At 45.0% G+C, this 23,244-nt stretch overlaps 1 protein-coding gene across 1 annotated transcript in view; it reads left to right on the forward strand.

Moving 5' to 3' along the window:
* The first annotated feature begins 1,288 nt into the window (after positions 1 to 1,288).
* LOC125947652 (uncharacterized) overlaps positions 1,289 to 23,244 on the forward strand; it is a 211,296-nt gene continuing 189,340 nt past the window's right edge. Inside the window, exons 1-2 of the mRNA XM_049672833.1 lie at positions 1,289 to 1,530; positions 10,289 to 10,354. Of these exons, the coding sequence (XP_049528790.1) occupies positions 1,391 to 1,530; positions 10,289 to 10,354 (206 nt within the window). The 5' untranslated portion in view covers positions 1,289 to 1,390. The remainder of the gene's footprint in view (positions 1,531 to 10,288; positions 10,355 to 23,244) is intronic.

A 23,244-nucleotide genomic window follows, 5' to 3' on the forward strand; every position in this document is an offset into this window, starting at 1 on the left:
TAGGCCGCGTTATCGCTATCTCGTGACCCGCAAGTGACTCAGCCTGACTCGTCTGGCTGAGAAGTGACCGAATATCATCGATAGCGTTGCGCGCGCCACAGGTATCCGCTTGAGTGACGCAAACGCTGGCACTGCCATCTCTTGTGCACTTCGCTGCTTACGCGCACCGCGAGAGGAAACTTCAAGGCGCCGTCTTGCGTACATTTCTTTTTGTAAATTAAAAAGTCACCGTTGTCATAGCCTTTGATGACGCGAAAAGTCATTAATATTGATTACAATACAAACACAATAGTGAAAAGTGCGAAATGTCGCAGAAAGTTTGCTAGTTTCCACAAATATTATTTCAAATAAACGTGTTTTTTAATAGAAATGATGGTTCAAAACACAAATGCCAACACCACCCGAGAGCGATGCAAATGCTATGAGCACGCGTTGTGAACAAAAGATTTTCATGGCCCCAAATGACAGGGAAAATGCGGCGATACGCATGCCTCTCGACTGACACTGCATATGGCCGCTCATTACCATAATTCGCGCGGCTCGTCGCACCACAAATTATGGCGGAAAATCTGTGCAATGGCGGCCCAGCGCAACCTAACGCAACGTCAAATTGACGTTTACGAAACGGCCCTTCCTGTGACGCTCTTCACGGGATATTCTTTCAGCCAATCAACAACTGACATGTCGGCTATCTTGGAATGCCACCACATATTCGCGAAATTGCAGATGCATTCCACTGGCTTCTGCACGCTACCGTACACTTTCTTTTTAAAGCGCTAAAGTCGCAATATAGGTGCCAAGGACCACACAAAAGTATTAGTCGATAAAATTTGCAGCTCCACGTCACGTTTCGTCATTCTGACGAAAACGCAAAATTGCATTTTGCAAAACTTCCGTTCCCCGGCACAAATTTCAAAACACGTGACCTCTGGACAGCCAATGAGACAGCCAAGATGGCGGATAATGGCGGCCGTGCAGCCGCCATGCGTGTCCAGAATACAGCCTCAGGTGTAGAAAAGCGAGGTCTTGTTCCGGTTTAACTGAATAGTGTGCTCCTAGTGGTTGCCAGGCTCACTAAAGACTGCTGGAATTATTGTAAGATAGCATACAGGGGACTGCTTCATTTTCGATAGTGGCAAGTTTTGAAAACAGAATTTGTTCCTAAAAAAAGGATAAATCACGTACGGTTTCCCCACACTTTTCTAACTTTTTTTTCGTGTTTTAACGCCGCGGACACGGTTTTCGCGGCGCTTGTCACTTATCTTCGCTCGTCAGCTCGTCAGCTCGTCGCACTCGATCGCCAGTTTCGTGGTGCGTCGGTATCGTGTATTGGTGTGTGCCTAGTCACTGGAAAGCGGGACGGTGCGTGAACGCGAAGCTGAGAAGGCTTATGAGGCGTCCAAGAATTGAAGACGTTGGAAACGTCGCATCAGACGAGATGCTGAAGTCGGGCCATCGTGTTCTCGGTGCGGCTAGCTCTGCGGGCGAAGCCAGTACCGCCAGGTTCTTCGGTTTCCCCCAAGACGACAGGTAAGCACCTGTTTACTCATCGCTAAATTGTTATCACGGAGCCTTCGTTGCAAGTGCGAGACGTCTGGAATTTCGTATGTTTAAAAAATAATTGTTTTTCAGTTTCCGGTTCCTTGAGTTGTCCTTCTTACTGTTATCTGTACATGGATTTTCGGGACTTAATTTGCAAAAAAAAAAAAAAAAAAAGATGGGGGTTGATTGCCTTACTGACTGATTGGTGCTTTCTGACGTCGCGAAAAAAAAAAGACAACTGAACGATATGAGATATGCAGAAGTAGAACGCCCTGTATTGATGTCTTTTACCTTAGACTATTCCACGTGCGCCTAGAACTTCTGCACCAGCCCTTTTGCTTTTGTGGTTGCTCTGAATTATAAACATTTATTTTCACTATCTAAGCACCCTGAAACATTTTCCCAACAAGAAAAAAGTAACTAATTTAACATTAAGAGGGCTATAGCTGATAGTAAGGGTGAAAGAAATGTCAAGTGGTCGTTCCACTTATATGTTTTTGTATTGTTAATTGCCGTTTATTGGCGACTTGTTCCTAACGATACGCTTTTCAGTCAGCACAATGCCTTGAGCTGACTTGCTTCTTATCTGGGTTATGCAAGTCCAGACAACAGCTACATAGTATGCACATGAACGAAGTTACAAAGTTATTGCAGTCAACATATTGTGTCTGGACATGCTATTCGCAATGCTTTCACTTTTCTCTCGCTACTGTCAATGTCAAGTGTAGCAGGTTCACCTGCTACACTTCACATTTTAACTTTTGTGTTTCATATTTAACGCGAAGTAACAGCACCTTGTGTTTGGTGGCTGGAGAATTTCTGCACTCCCGTTATGGGTCTGTGTGTACTAATTACGCGTTGCGTTATAACAGTGATTAGTTATTTTTCTGGTGAAGTTAGTTAGTCCCCAGTGTGGCTTCTGCTATAACATGCTGAACATTCAAAGATGACTCGTACCTAATTTGGACTGATTCGATGATCATGCATCCTTAATTACCGCTTAAAAAGGTGTTGCAGTTCACGTTCTTGAGTGCCTGCGGTTAGTTTATTTACTAACCGTTATAGTTCGCGAAAAGGTCGAACTGCAACCGAAAATTTGAGAAAGCAGTAATGCCCAACAAAGCGAGAAACATGGCATAATATCGAGGTATATGGTTACAGAACGAAAACTTCGATTGGACCAGTTTGTTATGTTCCTTCACAGAATCACTTTTAAATATCCAATTGCAAAGTTAGAACAACGTGAATTCAGTGCCTGTCTGGGGTGCAAGGAAATTGAGAACGCGCTCAGAAATACGTCAAGAATAAACACTGCGAAAGACATCGGATAGTTTGCGCCAGAATGTGGGCGCTCGGCGCGGTGGAGCCAGTCGCGTGCCCGACAAGTGTCGTTGCACGCGGGCAACCGGAAGGAGTTAAGTGCCATACTACAGCACCGCACGCCATTTTAAGCGAGTCCAAACATGCTGCGGCAGGCTAAAGGATAAATTGCTTTGTCTTAGGCGAAGAAGCGCATTCTTAGACTGCCTGAGGCGACACGTACATGCCTATTTAACGACTGGAAAAATATCGTGAATATGTGATCTCAATGCGTTTGCTCATTGACTGGTGAGTCTTCTCAAGAATGGCGGTTCTACTGCAGTAGAGTCATTCGCAAGAGTTTCCACTAGCATCAGTGTTTCTCCCTGTACACTGCAACAAAAATTTTGGTTGTCTCCTACAGTATTCGAACGAAACGAGTATTCGAACATTTCCGATAATGAATTCTCGAGTCGAATATGGGTCGAATAGTTAGGACTATTCGTATTCGTATTCAAAATTGCGCATATGCGCAGGCCTCTTGTTAACTGCTACAGTGAGATACTCGCCGGTTACTGTTGTTTATTACCGGCGATAGTGTGGGAAGTTTGGCTGTACTGTCGGTGGTTGAAACAGGACGAACGGTTCCCAAGGCAAGATAAGGTGCGGCGTCCTCCACGACGCCATCGAGGGGTGCACGCTGACCATTGCACAACAACATGACCAAAAAAAAGTTTTTGGCGGCGACGAACAGCGCAGGCGGCGCACGCTTTCAGAAGCATCCACACGGTAACGCTGCGTCGCTTCGGGCTGCTTGGGCTTAAAGTCCCTATATAAGAACTTGGGCTTCTTTACTTGGGCTAGCTCCTCAACTCGTCAGCGATAATCGATCATGATGCGGCCCAGTCGCTGAAAAAGTATGATGTGCACAATTGCCAGTCAGCGTAGCTCACGAGTGGCTTGGTGTGGTGTCGCACGACACGAAGAAACGCTCGCGCCACAACGAAACTTGCGGTTCCAGTAACGCCCACTGCGACGGCCGCATTGATTGTAATGTAGAAATCCGCCCCGGGAAATAACTAGAAAACTATTTTTGCCGCGCGCATGGTTGTTCTGGGCAGAGTGACGTAGGCATCAAGCGAAGTGCCTGGCATGGTCTCTGCAAGTTTGTAGCTTTTAAAATATCTTTTTACCGTATACTCTCGCTTAGCTTTTTGGGCCTGGCTGGGTTCTCTGGCTCTATGCTATGACAGAGCCCCATAAATGGTGCTACAATGCTTCAAGGGCCTCGTTGGATATTCGCGAAATAAAGCTACTACAATGCTTAAATATATTTCGCATTATTTGCTACACGTTGTGTAACGTCTATTTCGCACAGATTTTCTTATACTACTCGAATTATTCTCTACTATGCGTCGCTGCAGATAAATTTGGGTGAGACATAATAGGTTTGTCTACTAGGGAAGTATCCCGCATGACCCCGCGAGATATATTAGAACTGAATGTACGAGTAACTACTCTTGTAAGGGCCAAGACTGTTTAATCACATGTATATCTTAAAGAATCACGTACGTCGGAGCATTACATATTGTTTGCTGCCGACCTATTTGCACTAGCAGAAAAGTAGACAAAGTCGTCGGAAATAGAGTTTTGTGTGCTCTAGTTGACCTGTGTGTCCCTAGATGGTGCCACCAGCGCTGTTGTGCATGTCTGCGCCCTGTGTTCCAGTATTACGCAAGCTTTATTTCATTTACCGACTGCGGGAACTCTCTACAACTTCTGTCACGAACATCCGTGTCGTATACCTAAAGATGTCTACAAGCAAAGCAGTAGCAAAGCTGCAAACAACACCAGGGGGGGGAGAAGTGTCGAATTTTTACTTCTACTATACCAACAAGAAAAATGTAATCGTGCGGCTTTTGTTGCTTCTTTTAACAACGGAATTTTGGCTGATGTGTTTAAGGATCAAACAGCAAACAGAATAGCTCGGCCTGCTGTGCAACCACGGAAAGTAAATTTACTAAATCAACAAACTAAGAGTGCAGGTTGACCCGCAGACTACCGCGTCACATGGCCTGCCGATCTTGTTCTTTGGGCCGACACACTTTGGCGGCTCCCTTGCGCCTCGGCATACTTTTATCCCTCCGTGACAGGTCTTCACCGAACGTAAATAATTGAAAAAGAAAACATATGCATTTCCTGCAGCAGGATTTAGCAAGTCTGCAGCGTTTCTTCGACGACCGCTTCCTGCACATTCCTCACCATAACCAACGAAGAAACAGTAACAAGATCTGGCCTTCAGTTCGACATTTGTAAGCCAGGGAATCCTGAACCCACACCCGCTACATAACATGCAAGACGAAGGAAGCACCAGGAAGACTTCGTTGTGGAATATGAAACAAGAGAGAGGTCGCAGGTTTTCTTTTCTGGTGGCGATGCCTTGCACGTTGAATCACATGTCGGTTTACTTGAAGTTCTGAAGTGCACGGTCTGCGACGCTCGTGCTTATATATATATATATATATATATATATATATATATATATATATATATATATATATATATATACACATTCGACATTATGCTGCTGTTTCTTACTTCACTTTGTCTTATTTTTCATCGACATTATATGTTATTTTATTTTTCACACACTCATAAACGTTGTATGAAAAACGCCTGCCTGCAAACACGAAGGATACCACGTGTGCAAATAATGCAATGGATCGCAGTTCGTTTAACTCGGTGGTTAGTGGATGTCACAGTGCAGGCGTCCTACGGCCAGGTGAAGGTGTATTGACCGCCTTAGTGGTCAAATACTCCCCTAGCAGCAGCGACCCATCGCATGCTTTTTGTTAATTTGTTTTCATAATGCCACTGTATGTACGCGCAAGCCCCTTATAGCACCACTGTATATGCCCGTCGTTTTTGTTGACTTTGACATGAGTCATTGTACGTGTTAACATTCATGGCGCCACTAAATCCGGGCGAGCTTGTGGTCATAGGCTACCCACGTTTTACAAGCTTGTGTTCACGTCTTTGTTCTATTCCTGTTTTTTTTTTCTTTAATAATGTCACTCTGTGTATGCGCAAGTTATCCATTCAGTTGTTTTTGTTTTTTGTTTTCACTCTTACGGAGAAAATGTATAAATTGAGCTCTGTGTGCTTGCAATCTCACTCTTGATGAAGGCTGGACCCCGGCCGAAACGTCAGCAAAGTCCTATTAGATGTTTTTCCTACGGGTTTCTATTTGCTTGAACTATTTCTGGGCCGGTTCTTGTGATCTTTATATATACTCAGTGTTTCAGCGAACACTTTATCAAATCCCTAAAGGTTGCCTGTTGCATGTAGCACAATTCTAGTTCATCAACTGGTCTTCTCGAAGAGGCGAACGTTACTTGCACAAGAGATTGACATCCATAATCAACTAATTAACGAAATTTCACTAATTAAGTTTGTAACTAATGACCTGATGGCCCATATTGCAATTTTCAAATTGTAGCCATGGAGTTGGCAAGGCGGATTCACTTGGATCGAATTCTCACGATGACACCAGTTTCAAGATATTATTTCCCGAAATTAGCGGAGAAATGCTTTGGCGTTCCACTTACTTTTGTGCTTCAATGGATAAAGCGACGTTTTGTTAAGAAAGTAACTGGAACGCCATTGCATTTCTGCGCAAAGTTCGGGAATTAATTTCTCGAAATTGGTGTCATCGTGAGAATTCGTTCCAAGTGGATCCGCCTTGCCAACGCCATGGCTATAAATTGTAAATTGCAATATGGGCCATCAGATAATTAGTTACAAACTTAATTAGTGAATATTCGTTAATTATTCGATTATGCATTTCAATCTCTTGTGCAAGTAATGTCCGCCTCTTTGAGTAGACCAGCTCATTAACTAGAATTGGGCTATCTGCCACACATAACCTTTAAAAAGTTTGAAAGTGTTCGCTGAAACACCGTGTATGTGGTTATATATATAATATATATTAGGAAGCCGTAAAATATGGACGCAGCATGAAATCAGTAAGAAGAAAACTAGGCATAGGACAAGGCAAGATGTATGCACTGAAAGATAAGCATGGTAATATCATCAGCAATTTCGATGACATAGTAAAAGCAGCAGAAGAATTCTATACTGACCTGTACAATAGCCAAAACAGCCAAGCTACTTTCATTCGAAATAGTGATGAACCGGATACAGAAGCTCCTTTTATAACTAGCGATGAAGTTAGAAGGGCCTTGAAAGACATGACCAGGGGAAAAGCGCCTGGAGAAGATGGAATAACAGTAGATTTAATCAAAGGTGGAGGATATATCATGCTTGAAAAGCGTGCGGCCCTTTATACGCAATGTCTCACAACTTCAAGTGTACCAGAGAGCTGGAAGAACGCCAACATTATACTTATCCATAAGAAGGGAGACGTTAAAGAATTGAAGAATTACAGACCCATTAGCTTGCTTTCAGTATTGTACAAGATATTCACCAAGATAATTTCCAATAGAATCAGGACAACACTCGACTTCAGTCAACCAAGAGAACAGGCTGGCTTCAGGAAGGAATATTCTACGATGGACCATAACCATGCCATCAATCAGGTAATCGAGAAATCTACGGATTACAATCAACCTCTCTATATGGCTTTCATAGATTATGAAAAGCCATTCGATTCAGTAGAGATACCAGCAGTCATAGAGGCATTGCGTAATGAAGGAGTAGAGGAGGCATACGTGATTATCTTAGCAAATATCTACAAGGATTCCACAGCTACCTTGGTTCTCCACAAGAAAAGTAGAAAGATACCTATCAACAAAGAGGTCAGGCAAGGAGACACAATCTCTCCAATGCTATTCACTGCATGCTTAGAAGAAGTATTCAAGCTCTTAGACTGGGAAGGATTAGGAGTGAGGATCGACGGCGAATATCTCAGCAACCTTTGGTTTGCAGATGACATTGTCCTATTGAGCAACAATGGAGAGGAATTACAACAAATGATTGAGGACCTCCATCGAGAAAGTGCAAGAATTGGGTTGAAGATGAATATGCCGAAGACAAAGATAGTGTTGAATGCCTGGCAAGGAAACAAGAATTCAGGATCGCCAGTCAGCCTCGAGTCTGTAAAGGAATATGTTTATCTAGGTCAATTACTCACAGAGGACCCTGATCATGAGAAAGAAATTTACAGAAGAATAAAATTGGGTTGGAGTGCATACGGCAGGCATTGCCAAATCCTGACTGGGAGCTTACCACTGTCGTTGAAAAGAAAAGTGTACAATCATTGCATTCTACCGGTGCTAACATATGGGGCAGAAACTTGGAGGTTAACAAAGAAGCTCGAGAACAAGTTAAGGACCGCACAAAGAGCGATGGAACGAAAAATCTTAGGAGTAACGTTAAGAGACAGGAAGAGAGCGGTGTGGATCAGAGAACAAACGAGGGTAGACGATATTCTAGTTGACATTAAGCGGAAGAAATGGAGCTGGGCAGGTCATGTAATGCGTAGGGTGGATAACCGGTGGACCATTAGGGTTACAGAATGGATACCAAGAGAAGGGAAGCGCAGTCGAGGACGGCAGAAAGTCAGGTGGGATGATGAGGTTAGGAAATTCGCAGACGCAAGTTGGAATACGCTAGCGCAAGACAGGGGCAATTGGAGATCGCAGGGAGAGGCCTTCGTCCTGCAGTGGACATAAATATAGGCTGATGATGATGATGACGATGATATATTAATCTGTTGTTTTGACCATGGCATTTCTCGGTATTCGGTTACGGCCAAAGCTACCGACAACAGCGCCGGTATTCTTTAAGAGTCCATTTAGTGGACTGTCCACTTCGGTTGCCACCATTGGCAGCTGCTTCACGAGCAGGAAGGGGCTAGCCAGTCTTCTTCCTGCTCGTGAATGCACAGTCCACTAAATGGACTCTTACAGAATACCGCCCCTGATCTCACCACGCCCGGCTTTTTGCGACAGAAAAAGCTGCGACCTGCATCTCTCTAAGACCTTGAGAGCCTAGGGTTCTTTTAAATGACCTCGATTTATTTTTATCTTAATCCGTGCTTCATGGTTTCGGAACATGAGCGCGATCGAAATACACTTTTGCTCTAGTTGTTTCAGCGAGTGCAGGGAGTGTAAGGACAAGACTAAAGGAGCCAGCGAGAGAAGGCCGTCTAGGTCAGGGACGAGTGGTTTCTTTTTTTTTTTTTTTTTTTTTTTGACCCTGCACTATCAGCTTGCGCTTTGTGTTCGCACTACTTCATGGAGAATATTATGTGTCGTATGTCCTTCGAAGAGGCGTACATCAGGCAAACATTTATTTGAAATATTTAACTACACTTGCTCTTGTCACCTTACCTGAAGTCTCTTGCGTGTCGTATGTCTCATTAAATTAAACAAAAGTAGTTGGAATAGTAGTTCGTAATAAACGCAAGCGTGTGCACCAAAATGGCCAAGGCAACAGCCATCGTTTGTTGAATGCAGCCTACACGACTAGATTAGCTTTTCGTAATAAATCCAAACGCCTTTATTTGGCTCATAAAGTATGGTTTACAGGAAAGAAAGAACAAAAACATTTCATGGAAAACTGTCTTGACGGGTATACCAGACTATTATATAGCGGCGATGAAGCTCCATAAATTCTAAGGACTCTCGCATTCTCTCTTTTCCTCTCTACCGAAAAAAAAGAAATATTGTTTCGCCTAAAAGTTGAACTAGAATACTATTCAACGCTCCGGCAATTTGAGCTAATGTAAAAATTACAAAAAAGAAATAGGATTTTACTTCGAGGTTTGACGTTACGACAGAAAATCCTCTAAAACACTGGAGGAGTTCCTGAAAAATATTTGGCGGGAACTCCTCCTGGGGTATTCTGCAAGTGTCCACCTAGTGGACATCTGCATTCTGTCGGCTGCTGAAGTGTTGATTGGCTGGGCAGGCGTACGCATGAGAAGGCAGGCGCCCCCAGCCAATCAGTGCTTCATCAGCAGACGAAATGGGCATGTCCACTAGGTGGAGACTCGCAGAATATTCCCCCTGCTTTGCTCTCATTCGGCGATTCTTTTCACTGCAACTTTTTGGAGGCATGACCTGAATATTTTATAACCTTGCGTGTGAAGAATATATGTCAAGTATACAACGTCCGTGCATTCATTATAGCCGTCACCGTAGGAACACGCCATACCTTAACATGGCATAAGAAAACAAGGAAAAAAAGAAAACCTCATTAAGTGAGAGAACCGTGAGCAATCGCAAGAAATTGAATAGATATAGTGCATCTGTTCTCACATGGACGCAAATTAAGCCTTTCGCAACATAGGTATATACACATAGTATAGATCAGCGTCAGCGGAAAGCGAACGACCGCCGGTCAAGCGCGCTGGTCGATCACGACTTGGGCCTCTCTCCGATGAAATCTAATTTGGCGAAGCGCTAATGCATCGCTCTTTCAGGGCTGTGTTGCCAGGGTCAAGGCGTCAGGTCCAAAAATACACTGCTCCAGCGGACGCCCGCAAAACGTAGGCGTTGGCATGCGCACGTGTCGACCAACAAAGAGCTCGTGATTGGCTGTGCGCCAAACTAAGCGCCCCTTCTATTGTTATGCAACTTGAGCAGGAGACGCGGGAGAGCTTGGTAGGTGCCTCTCCTGTACCGTCTTGAACACAACGCGTGCTCCTTCAAGTATGGTATAGTGGCATGGTGAAGCGCGCCTAGAAGAGTGCAGAAATGCCTTGAAAACGCTGATAACGTCACAACTCTATACAAAGGCGCGAATGTTTTTACTACCGAAACGAGTCCATTGCAAGGCGAAAAAGTCAATGATCTTGATAACGTTACACGCTGTCAGTTGTGACAGACTGCTTTACGGAGAAACATTTTGCTCTGTAGAATATGTTGCCGGTACCGCTAAAACTGGTGCAGTAGTTGCACAATAGCAAGTTGTATCTGCGCCTTGCGGGAAGGTAATCAACGCGCATCTGAAACATCGGCGGCTGAGCAACAGTATCTACTGTGCTCAGCTTGCCTCAGTGCACCGTAAGCAAGGCAAGCTCTAAGTTGCTATCGTAGAATGTCATTTCATCTTCAAACATCTTCCTCAGTGCAAAAAAAAAAAAAAAAACACTCGCACGACACAGAGGCACACACGGACAGCACTGATGTTGATTATGATGCTGATGATGGCCTCATCATATGGCTCGTACCCACACTGCGGGATTGGCCGAGAATCGTTGGTCCCAACTGTTACTTAATATTTTGAAGTATTATCTATTGGACTAAGAACAAAAAATTACAAATATTAAAAAACTTATTCGTGTAGTTGTGTATGAATCCACAAACGGCACCGAATACGTCCTGCGGCTAAGACCAAGAACTGATGTTTCTAGAATTTCCAGAAGTCTTTTTCTGACAGCACCGTTCGTGTGCGCCTCTTTGTCGTACTGTCGTTTCTTGCGCTGCAAGAGCTGTTTTAAAACAAATCCAGACCAATTAGTCCGACTTCCTGTTCTTTTATCTTCAAGTCATTTCAGTCGCCGTATTGTGCGACGAGTCTATATTATTATTGCTTTGTTATTCCAGGAGCCTGCTTAGGCTTAACTCACCTATACTTCCGATAGTTCTATCCGCGTCAGTATACCGCCTCTGCTGCAAACCACGCAACTTCCAAGACCGCAGCTACAAGTCGACACAAAGCGCGTGCACTGGGGCATCGGCAAGCGACAGAACTCGCACACACGCGCGAACTGTCTGCAGAGAAACACGCCAAACATACTCATAGTAAAGACAGCGGACGAGAACACAAATTGCGTCGCCAAGCATGTGAAAAGAAAAGTCCTCGAGTAAGAACAGGCCAAGTAAGAACGTCCTAAGGAGAGAGCTGTTTCGCAGTTCGGGCTTTAATGCCAGCGTCAGTAAAACTGTCCCGGCGCTGCTATGCCAGCAGCTACGCACATAAACGCCTCAGGTGGCGAAGCTCACCAACAAGATACGAAAAAACAACGACACGGAAATGCGGACTCAGTGCGATTATGTGGCATGCTATGAGAAAACGCAGGAAACACACGCGTGCACATACTGCAATGGTGGGTGCCTGAGCCGTTACCTTCTTTTATGGTGGCCATCATGAAATGGTTTCGATAGAACCATAGTGGTACGTTACTGCTATACCTATATATGAACCCGCTAAGTGATTTCTTTTTCCGGAAAAAAAATAATTACATCGACGGCAAGCAGAGAAGTAATTGCCTGCGCGAACAACAGGTGTAGTTACATAAAAAAAATATTAAAGGCAGGGAACTAATCTCTGTAAAAGAGCAAGCTACAGATCGAACCGAAATTTTCGCGTGACCTGTAACTGGTCATTCAAGATTAAAGAACAGCTCCCCAATAAGTAAGCTACCGGGGAGTCGGCTGGCCGCCTCGGTCGACTGCTGCAGTCCTACTTCGGCGAAGCTCGCATTTGCGAGAACTTCGAATAGAGTACCCGCTGCGTGAGCTGAAACAATGCCGGAGTGGCCAGCAATACCGAACTTTGATTTTTGTGCGCTCGTTGTTTTATTTATTCCCAGAAGAAAAAGCAATCTGCATTGAGAGAAGATTCATTGTTCCTTCCTTCCTTTCAAAGAAACCTAAAATGACTGCATGCTCAGTGGCTGCTCGCCTGATAGCCAAATGGCTGAGGACAGAGTGCGCACCTGAATGACAGATAAGCTCTAAGTACCGGAGGCGGAAACACTGAGGAGCTAGTGCGTGCATAGTTGTATGCAGTACAGCTAAGCACCGACCACGTACCAAATGCACGTTACAACGCGATATTTGTCTACTGAGTGCCAAGCCCGTATCCTACAAGCATTCCTGCTCTCCGTGGAAAAACAAATTATTGTACGCACTGCAACCTGGAGATTGAGGATTCGGACTCACGTAGCCGTTGATGCGAGAGAACGAGCACGTAGATCGGCAACACAATGGGACAGTAATTTTTTGCATTTCTTTGGCACGTCACTACCTCACGCCGAGCAGTGTTTGCGCTGGTTAAGGCAGCAATTAGGTAAAATACGAATGATTTCCAGTCTGGAAGTAGCACACCGCCTCTAGTAGCAAGGCGAAACGCGAACTGAAAATACGCCCTGACATACGTCTCTTGAAGTTACAGTGCCGGCACCGGCTCCATGGAATCCTGGAAGTGTCAACGATGTACCACATTCTCTGCTTGAAGCAGCCCTTGTTGAGAAGGGATGCTTCTTTGACTGTTGACAAAATAAATTATAGGTAAAAGAGAAAATTTCTAATATATGTTTATTTACATTTTTGTGACATATTTGCCTTCAGCACAATTGCCTTGAAGTGACGTTTTCAGTTTGTTGCAAGGCTTATAATGTCGGGTAACACATACGTTACAGGGAGTATTACAGGCTTGAGAACTGCGTGTACGAATTGCTAAAGGCAAGCGAGGTGACAGCGAAAGCGACGTCCGAAATTCGAAGAACGAAGTCGTTCGAAGTCCTTTTGATTCTGAATTTGTATCCACCGAAGAGGTTCTTCCAAGCATAGCTCGGTGTTTCGATACGAGATCGAGTTCTCGAAGGGTTATCAGTTTTCTTGCGAACTTCGTGTGTATAGGAAGGAAAGGTACTAAAGGCACCCAACCTTTTGCATGAACGCACATTGTATCAAGAACTTCGCTGGAGACACACATGGGACGCAAAAGGAACCGTTTCGAGAAATGTATAAAGGGGGGGGGAGCAAGGCGTCACGCTGCACCATTCAATTGGGGGCCATTTGTTCTCGTCGTACGCGGGCCTAATTCTATCGTTTTGGTTTTGCGCGCCTTACACCCACGTCTGCGTCTTTTCGGCAAATTGTTGAGATGCCATGCTTTCACCAAATAACGAGAACTTCTTCGTGCATCGTTGACCGTCAGCTATCTTTTTCTGAGCGGCCTGCTTCTTGTCTACAAAGTGCTAGTTCTGCTCAATAGTTTTCATCAACGACTACTTTATCTGTTTTTTTTTCGGTGTTTACTAATTGAAAGATGTTGAATGCATTGAAAATATATTTATTTTGCACCAGCCTTTTATGTAGTTTTACATGCTTCTGGCAATGACTTTATTGACTTGTAACAGTTCGGATTTTCTGTGGCATCTATTGAGTATTGTTGCCTATAGGGCCTCTGAGCCTGCTATCACGCTGTTCTTCACAGCTTTTTGCTCAAGAGACCCCCACCTTTTGGATAAAGTGTATTCTTCTTCATTACTTCTTTTATAACCATCATTCGGTTAACGCAAGAACAGCAAGTTTCAGAACACTGATGGTTTAGATTGTAATTATAGGCAACGCCTGAACAACTGGATAGAGTAGTGAAGTGGGTGGTTAAGAGACGTAAAACATACGCGGATGGCCAAGCGAACTGAAATTGATAACTGCGGAAAAGGCGAAACTACCGCCATACGTAAATGAGGCAGCCAGCAAAAATAGCAGTGCACTTTTTATCACTGGCGTTAAGAAATTTGTCTGGATGGGGCAGCAAAGGGCCGATAAAACACTACTGTTATGACGGTAACTTTATTGCACTGTTCATCCTGAAAGTAGTAAACTACTGGTATTTGGGAAAGAGAGTGAAAAAGAATAAACATTCGACGATGGAGAATGTTGTAGTATTGCTTAAGGGCGTCTACAACACTTACTAAGCATGGGAAATAACGGTGCGCAGTCGCGAGACAATACTATCGGTCATATCTTTGTCCAATAATATTCTAGTACATGCAGCTGCCCTGACCCTCCCTTCAGCTTTCCATCATGTAATGCAGAATCGTAATAGATAGATAGATAGATAGATAGATAGATAGATAGATAGATAGATAGATAGATAGATAGATAGATAGATAGATAGATAGATAGATAGATAGATAGATAGATAGATAGATAGATAGATAGATAGATAGATAGATAGATAGATAGATAGATAGATAGATAGATAGATAGATAGATAGATAGATAGATAGATAGATAGATAGATAGATAGATAGATAGATAGATAGATAGATAGATAGATAGATAGATAGATAGATAGATAGATAGATAGATAGATAGATAGATAGATAGATAGATAGATAGATAGATAGATAGATAGATAGATAGATAGATAGATAGATAAAGTAATTAATTAATAAACCACGTCGTTTTATTGTTCCCTTCCCTGTTACGCAGGAGTAAACACGATGACTACTTGAATGCTACTCCTGTATTCATAAAGCTATGGTATGCCCTTTACGCACGAAAACCACCGGTTCTCAAGTCTCAACTATGCACCTCTTCTCCTACGTTCCCGATCCCTTCGATATATTTGCTTTAGCGCCCTGTTATCCACCGTCAGCGTGCACAATAAGCGCAAATAATCACTACGCCTTTGCTCTTTCTACGAGCCTGTTTATCTCTTAGCACATTCCTGTCCGTGAGCCTCCACTCGCTTTCTCCGCAAAGTATCTGTGGCCACACACGCCAACGCGAAGCCGAGCTCTTTGTCTTTCCTGCAGAGAAAAACCCCTTCCCCCAACAAAAAGCAAAAAGCAACATACGGAAAAAAAAAGAGAGCGAAAAAAGCGGAGATAAAGAGAGGTTTAGCGCATACTTGGCTATATTTTTTATTACACTTCTGCATTTTATCCCACGCTCCCTTCGATTCCATCTTCGTGTTGTCTGCAGCTTTTGATTCTTCTTCTTCTCAATCTGCTAGTTTTCGCGTTCCGCGCACCCGATGCCACGTGCCTGCGCGCACCTTCTGAAACAGCTTCGCGTCGACAGCTAACAGCCGTCTTCGATCACCAGACTTACCTTTAGCACCGCGAGTGCAACCTTTACGACCGTTCCTGACGTGCTCCTCGCTATATATACCTGCGTTGCAAGGGTTAAACCTTTTATTTTCCTTCTTTATTTTTTTGCTGCCAGTACACCTTTGATTAGAAATCGTTATCTTGGGAGAAAGAGAGAAGGCAGTATGGGGGAAGATGGAGAGGTTAATCAGAGGCGCGTTCGGTTTTCTACCCTGCAACGAAGGAAATCCTATTAAGGGAGAAAAGGAAGATGGAGAGATTGACGGAAGCACCGGAAGCGAGAAGTAGAGATATATAATACATGCAGCAGTACAGCCCATCCTCAGCTTAAACTAAGTTTGTTTTTTCGTGTTCTCACAAAAGTACTTCATTCATATTTTTTTCATTGCGTATCTTCTCTTGACCCAAGTTTCTTGTATCCAATGAACCATTTATATCTGTCCTTCTGCAGAATATGGGATTTCTCTTCTACGTGAGTTTCAAGCAAGTTATTCGTCAATTTTTGTTGCTAGATATTTGAGGACAACTTGTACCTTATTAGAAAGCGAACTCTCCAGCAGGGAATGCTTAACAAAATAAATAGAACGCCTCGCCTCGAAGAACGGCTGACTCATTAAAAAATTTTATGCAGATTCAGCACACGTGTTCGAATCTGTGAGGCGAAGCTTTAGTGAAACTAAATGCGTTGTGTACGATTGTTCACCTTACGCAAAGTGTAGTCTAATGCAGTGTTCACATTTGTAAACCATGCTGACCCCATCTGTAATCCCATGGTATGTTTATGCACTTACACTGTTTCCATCTATGCCAAAGCTAACCCCAGTGCGGGGTCGCAAAATAGAAACTCTCCTCTGGTTAACCTCCCTGTCCTTTCCTCTCTCTCTCCCTCTCTTGTTCTCTCTCCACGCAGTGGTGTCACGACGACAATGAATGAAGCTTGTCAAGGGAGGAATGGTGATGACAGGCGTATTCACAGAGAAGTTGAAAAACACAAAGGAATTTAAAGATTTTATACTCCTTGTGTCAGGAGTGGCGCATTCCTATTATGGAGAATTGGCCAAAACAAAAGCGCGCATACCCAGGTGGCACACAGTCAGTGGCCCCCAACTGGGTAACACACACACACACATATATATATATATATATATATATATATATATATAAATCATCATCATCAGCCTATATTTATGTTCACTGCAGGACGAATGCGCTTCCCTGCGATCTCCAATTACCCCTGTCTTGCTCTAGCTGATTCCAACTTGTGCATGCAAATTTCCTAACTTCATCACCCCACCTAGTTTTCTGCCGTTGTCGACTGCACTTCCCTTCTCTTGGTATCCATTCTGTAACTCTAATGGTCCACCGGTTAACCATCCTACGAAATCACATTGCGTGCCCAGCTCCATTTCTTTAGAATATTGGCTATCCCGGAATATTGAATATATTAGAATATTGGGTATCCTCGTTTGCTCTCTGATCCACACCGCTCTCTTCCTGTCTATTAACGTTACGCCTAACATTTTTCGTTCCATCGCTCTTTGTGCGGTCCTTAACTTGTTCTCGAGATTCTTTGTTAACCTCCAAGTTTCTGCCTCATATGTTAGCACCAGTAGAATGCAATGATTGTACACTTTTCTTTTCAACAACAGTGGTAAGCTCCCAGTCAGGATTTGGTAGTCCCTGCTTTATGCACTCCAACCCAATTTTATGCTGTAAATTTCCTTCTCATGATCAGGGTTCACTGTGAGTAATTGACCTAGATAGATGTACTCCTTTACAAACTCAAGAGGCTGACTAACAATCATGAATTCTTGTTCTCTTGCCAGGCTATTGAAGATTATCTTTGTCTTCTGCAAATTATTCTTCTGCATATATATATATATATATATATATATATATATATATTGTAACGCAATAAAGGAGACAGAGACAGCACCCGTTCCTGGGCCAGCTGTTCTATTCTCTTCCTCCTCGTCTTCTCCTCCGGCGCTCGCCTTGCGAGCGCCCGCTGCCAAGTTCACTTCGTCTTTACACTCGGCCACACTGCAAGTTTCCGGCGCGCGTGCAACCTATAGCAACTTGTGCAGGGAGTCAGGGCGTCGTTGGTGAGTCGTCCAGCGCACAACCAGCTTCTCTGGCGGGCGGCACTGACTGCAGCGCGCTGGTCGCAGGTCTAGCCGACGATTATCCCGTTGAACATGTGCACTTACGGCAGTAGATTCTGGACAATGAACAGCTGCGCTGCTCCGCTGTCGCGTACGTCTTTTCCGTGTTGCCGCTGAATGATCAAGTTTCGCCGATGGGCTCGAATACGCTGAGCTCGACGAAATACCTGGTGCTGCTGATTCGTTCTTAACCGAATGTGGAACTTGCGATAGTTTCTTGAGCGTCTTGAGGCCTCTTGCGCGCCTTTCGCGTGCGGGCAGGTCTTCGATGATGATGACCTCAGGCGTGTTACTCGTCTTCGTTTCTATCAGCGAGGCCTCACTCAGTGCGGAGTGAACCATGTCTTCGGCCAATCGCTGTGTTGAAATCCTAAGATCGAACCCGATGGGTGGCTCAGTCAGCTAAGGCGTTGCGCTGCTAAGCACGAGGTCGCGGGATCGAATCCTGGTCGCGGCGGCCGCATTTCGATGGAGGCGAAATGCAAAAACGCTGTGTTCTTGCGTTGTAGTGCACGTTAAATAACCCCAGGTGGTCAAAGTTATTCCGGAGCACTCCGTTACCGCGTGCCTCATAATCGGAACTGGTTATTGCACGTAAAACCCCAGAAAGAAGAACAAATCTTAACATCGGACTGGTCAGGACTCATTTTCATGCCGTGATCTGCGGACATATCGGGTGCCTAGAGTGCTAGCGTGTCAAGTACTAAAGGCGCGGATGGCTCCATGCGCCCTGCCGTTGATGAACTTCGGAGCAGCTTCACCGACTGCAGAGGACGGCAAGTGGGCATTGTCTTTGGAAATGGTGGTGTGGTGTCGGACACCGACGCAAAGTCCCAGATCGGCGGCGGAAAAAGTGACTCGCATCCACGGTCTACGACGGAGCAGGCTGCGACCCCATCTATCAAAACTTGTCAGGTGCAGCTGCAGTGGCGAGATGGTACTGCTTCTGAGCTTCACTGGGTTGCTGCCACAGCGGCTCGGCTGGCGCCGAATGTCAAGTCAAAGTAGCAGTGATGTTCTTCTGCGTGTTTATGGGTTACCGTGGAGTCAATAATGTTGCTTTGTGATCTGCCGCTCAGTGACTCGAAGCGGGAGTGGTAGTCACCGTGCGCTTTCCACCGTCTGCGATGGGGCCAACGACGACACTCGGGGAGCCGACTTCTGCGGCGGGGCAGCCTGCAGGCCTCTCTGTCGAGGCGTTACTAGGCACAACTGGCGCGTCAAAGAGTGTATCTCACGAGCTCCGTTCGCTGAGCAGTACTGGTCGGGCTCGTCGCAGGCAAACGCCAGAGGGCGAAAAACAGCCATCAAGGCAGCGCTCCATTCTGCCCAGGACCCGTAATTGTGGCCTTCGTAGTTGTCTCACGCCTTGGCGCCGCCTCGATGTCGCCCCGCTGCAACCAGCCATATCGTGTTGTCGGGCCACGCATGGCGTGCACCGACTGCATTGGCTGCTTGCACCCACAGAATGGGGTCATTCTGCACCTCCGGTAGTTCCGAGGCAGCAGATGATGAAAAGGCTGCTAGAGGGAAGCCGGAAGTGGCTGAAACGATTTAGTCCAGCTGCTGTGACAGCAGCGAGATGGCTCGCATGATGTCAGTCAAGCTGCCGGTTGAGCCACCCGTTGAGCCAGGGACGGAATCCGCGTACCCTTAGGCGGCGGCAGCAGCCGCAGTACTCGGGCCAGCCGTACCAATGGCCAAGGGAGCGTGAACGGCATCCGCTGAGCCAGAGCTGGTGGCGGCCGTGGTACTCACTGTAGCCGTAAGCATGCCCAGGGGAGCGTGAATGGCATCCCTTGTTGGCTGAGATGTCGATGATGTCGTGGGGCAGTGATCCAGGGCATGGGAAGCGTGGACGGCGTTCCCTGGCCGCAGTAGTCAGCCAGGACGGCAAGGATCTATGTCCAAGGCAGCGTGGACGGCATGCCTTGGGGGCTTGCAGATCGAGGCAGACCCAGGTGCTGTATTTATGACAAGAGAAGCGTTGACGGCGTTCCCTCGCCGGAAGGACCCAGGACGGCGAAATGCAGGAGCACGCAACGCCTCCACAGTACGGCGCTTAAGGCTGAGGCGCCTTAAGACTGGGCTGTCATCGGCTGCGCCACTGTAACTGAATAAAGGAGACAGAGACAGCACCCGTTCTTTTGCTGCTGCTGATGATGATGACCTTATCATCTTTGGCGCATACCGACTCACGGGGATCGGCCAAGAGTCGGGCAGATTTTATATATGTGCTAAGTGGACAAATTTCTTGCCAGCTTGTCTTGTCTCCTAAACTTTGGCTCATACCCACTACGGGGAATGGCCAAGAAGCAGGCGGTTTCGACTATGTTTATGAGAAATTTACCAAAAATATAAATCTGCATAGCAGTCATTTGAAAAATACTGTTAAGAATTTTGAGATAAAATCATTTCGTCATAAAGAAGTGAAGTAATAGTAAATTTATAATTCTAGAAATTCAGCAAGGGACTCTTTTTGTATCTCTAATGAAATTGTAAACTGCAAGAAAAACATCCCTGTGGCTGTGTCCCAGTGAAGTCACCCCAAAGGAAAGAATGGTTGGCGAGATTAATAATAGGCCAACTTTTCGAAATGAATTTATAAGAGCTTTCTTTCTCTTAAAAATCGGCGGCACGCGAGATTCTATTCTCTTCCTCCTTGTCTTCTCCAGCGCCCGCGGCCAAGTTCACTTCGTCTTTACAATATATATATATATATATATATATATATATAAAGAGAATGATAGAGATCTTCGAATATCATGCGCTATACCATTAAGCGGTCCGTGTGGTTCAGAGATAAGAGCCGAGATTATATGGACAGATTTTGTGCCGCGATTTATTGCTTGCTTATGCAAAACACAGTTGGCGCTCAAGGGCACTACATTGCCGGTCGAAATTAAAACATGTTACACCTGCTCGACGTACGAAGAACGCCGGGAATCGATCCCAGCAGTTATTCGCATTAAAAGGACTATGAACAAAGAAAGCCGCTCTATTCAAAGATGCAGAGAGGTTTGTGCACTAAATTGCTTTCTGCTTGCTTCAATCGATGCTGAGGAAGAAGGCGCATGTTAGCCATTTCTCTTACTATTGTCTTTTGCGCATTTTCTTAACATATTATCCCTTGCAGATTTCGTTGGGTCTGCTGTCATCTATTAGTGCCATACTAGGAGGCGTGCATACAAAATGGAACTGCTGGAGAATCACACATCAAAGCAGCTTTGCGTGATAAAATGAAGAAACTAAAAAAAAGACTGAATTTCTTATGATGGACCCCGGGATGTATATTGCTCGAGTATTGCGCATCTTTGTCTTTCTAGATTTTTTATTATTCTTGATGTAATGGATCACCAAATGTACAAGGCTAGGATCATTCGACATTCTTGGATTTCATGTGTCTTTTCATTTTTTTCCTCCAGAAACAAGCGGGTTCAGTAGCTTCCTGAAATGAGCTCCGTCTAAAGCTATGCTTTTGGTGGGCCGAATTTCTCTTCTGACCTTGCCTGTTTTGCCCCGTTGCTTTTCTTAGAGGCTCATCCTGACGGGTGAACCTAACCTTAACTTTTGAGAATGAAAACGGGCAAGCAACAATGGCGGGATAGAGTACCATGCTTTCCATAAAGGCCAGAAAAACGTCGTAGTATAGTAGCTTCTAAGTTTTCCTTGCTTCTGCCCCGCTTCACCGTACTGGCAAGCAGCGAGGAATAAACTCTTCTATGGATTGGAGCCAATCGAAAATGCATAAGCTTGTGCGTAAGTCATGCCTGCAACGAACGTGATCTAAAATCTCGGGCCGTTAGGAGATAGTTCAGTCACCAAACGTTGTTATTTTTCTGCCTGCAATACTTAGACTGCAAGTCAATAAGTTCAAGATGGAAAGTACGACTGCAAAGGAATTTCTCTTGAAATGGCGTGAGATGATACCAAAAGAGCATTGCCTTTTTTTAATAGATCTAGCCACAATGCACTGCGCAAAGCGTCGCATATGGAATAAAAGAAAAATGCGAAGGACAAATATTACCTGAACAGCAGTTCTGGATATCAGAACTTCTCTTCAGTGCACAATATTGTTTTCCGCGCGTTATAACGTCCCCACGTTTGTTGCTGCAGGAACGCACACGCACGCCGCGCGGGATATTGTGTATGCGGACTTCATTGAACAGACAGACGAAAGCTTGCGACCAAATGTGCTATTACAAAAACAAAAATAATAAAATGTCATTGAGTGAAGTCAGAAGTGAGGTGATTAACTTTTCGACGTCTGTTAATATCATTTTCACCCGAAGACTGTACCTCCGGGTCTTACGAGAAATAAAGGAACCAGCAAGAAGTCAGGACGTGAGAGGAATTTTGTTGTTATTGGATTGGGTACGTCCATGCACTTCTGCGCATCCATCGGAGCTCAGCTGTCTTTACAACGGAAGCAGAGGGGCAGCAGAATATATTGTAGACACAAAGGTGTAATAGAAATGCTGGCAATCAGCTCGCCTAGCGGAGGCTAACGAAGTGAGAGAATCAATAGCATTAGAAGGCCACCGGGCCGGGGTTTCAGCATGAGGCACTCACTTCTTTCCCGAGTTCAACGCTTCATGAGTAGCGTGATCCCACCGGTATATTTCGTGCAGCTAAATACCGTTAGAAGTTGTCGCCACTTCCAGAGGTTTTCGTCCGTCTAATTTTTGTTTGGTTCTATGTCTGCAGAGTATAAAGGGCGTGCCTCGCTAGATGATGTGTTATAGAGTTCTATGTAGCATCGAAGTGCGCGGGTGTTATCTGATATCAGAGTTGCTTTTGCTTCCGGGCAATGTCTTGAGTGGTCAGGCAGCTAACAAGCTGATGCCTAAAGTTATTTCCGTCTGAAATAGGCCGGGAGAGTTCAGTGGAACAGGAGAGAAAAGGCTGCTTAGAGGCCCTAAGAAAAGAAACATTGCTTCAGTATACCACAGTGTCTAACTCTGGCCTTTCTTTTTTCCCGATGCTTTTTTTCGCTCGTATTGGCATAAGCAACTCGTTCCATTACGTCAATACCTAAGGCACCATCAGGCTCACCACGGCGTTGCGCGTTCAAAGTGCCGGCCACCGTGAGGAACGGCGATGGTGACGGATTCTGGGATCGCTGCTGTTCAAAGCTCTGGGCGCAAGATAAAGAACACCATCGGGTCAAAATTAATCAACAGTCCATATATAGCTCCTCTCATAGCCACTGCGTTCCTTTGAAACATCAAATGTCATGACCTAAGTTTGAGGACAATGAGGCCAGGAGTGATGGTGCAGCATCTTTGAGTAAAGATAAGCCACTGTTTTTGTGTGGCTGCACTTAAGACCAGAGCACGATTGCGTAGATCTGTGTCTAATGGTGGCGCTTGATGCTCGACCCTCAAGAAGTCGCGACATTTTCAGTGAGACACT

Source organism: Dermacentor silvarum, chromosome 8, assembly GCF_013339745.2.
Source record: "Dermacentor silvarum isolate Dsil-2018 chromosome 8, BIME_Dsil_1.4, whole genome shotgun sequence".
NCBI lineage: Eukaryota > Metazoa > Arthropoda > Arachnida > Ixodida > Ixodidae > Dermacentor > Dermacentor silvarum.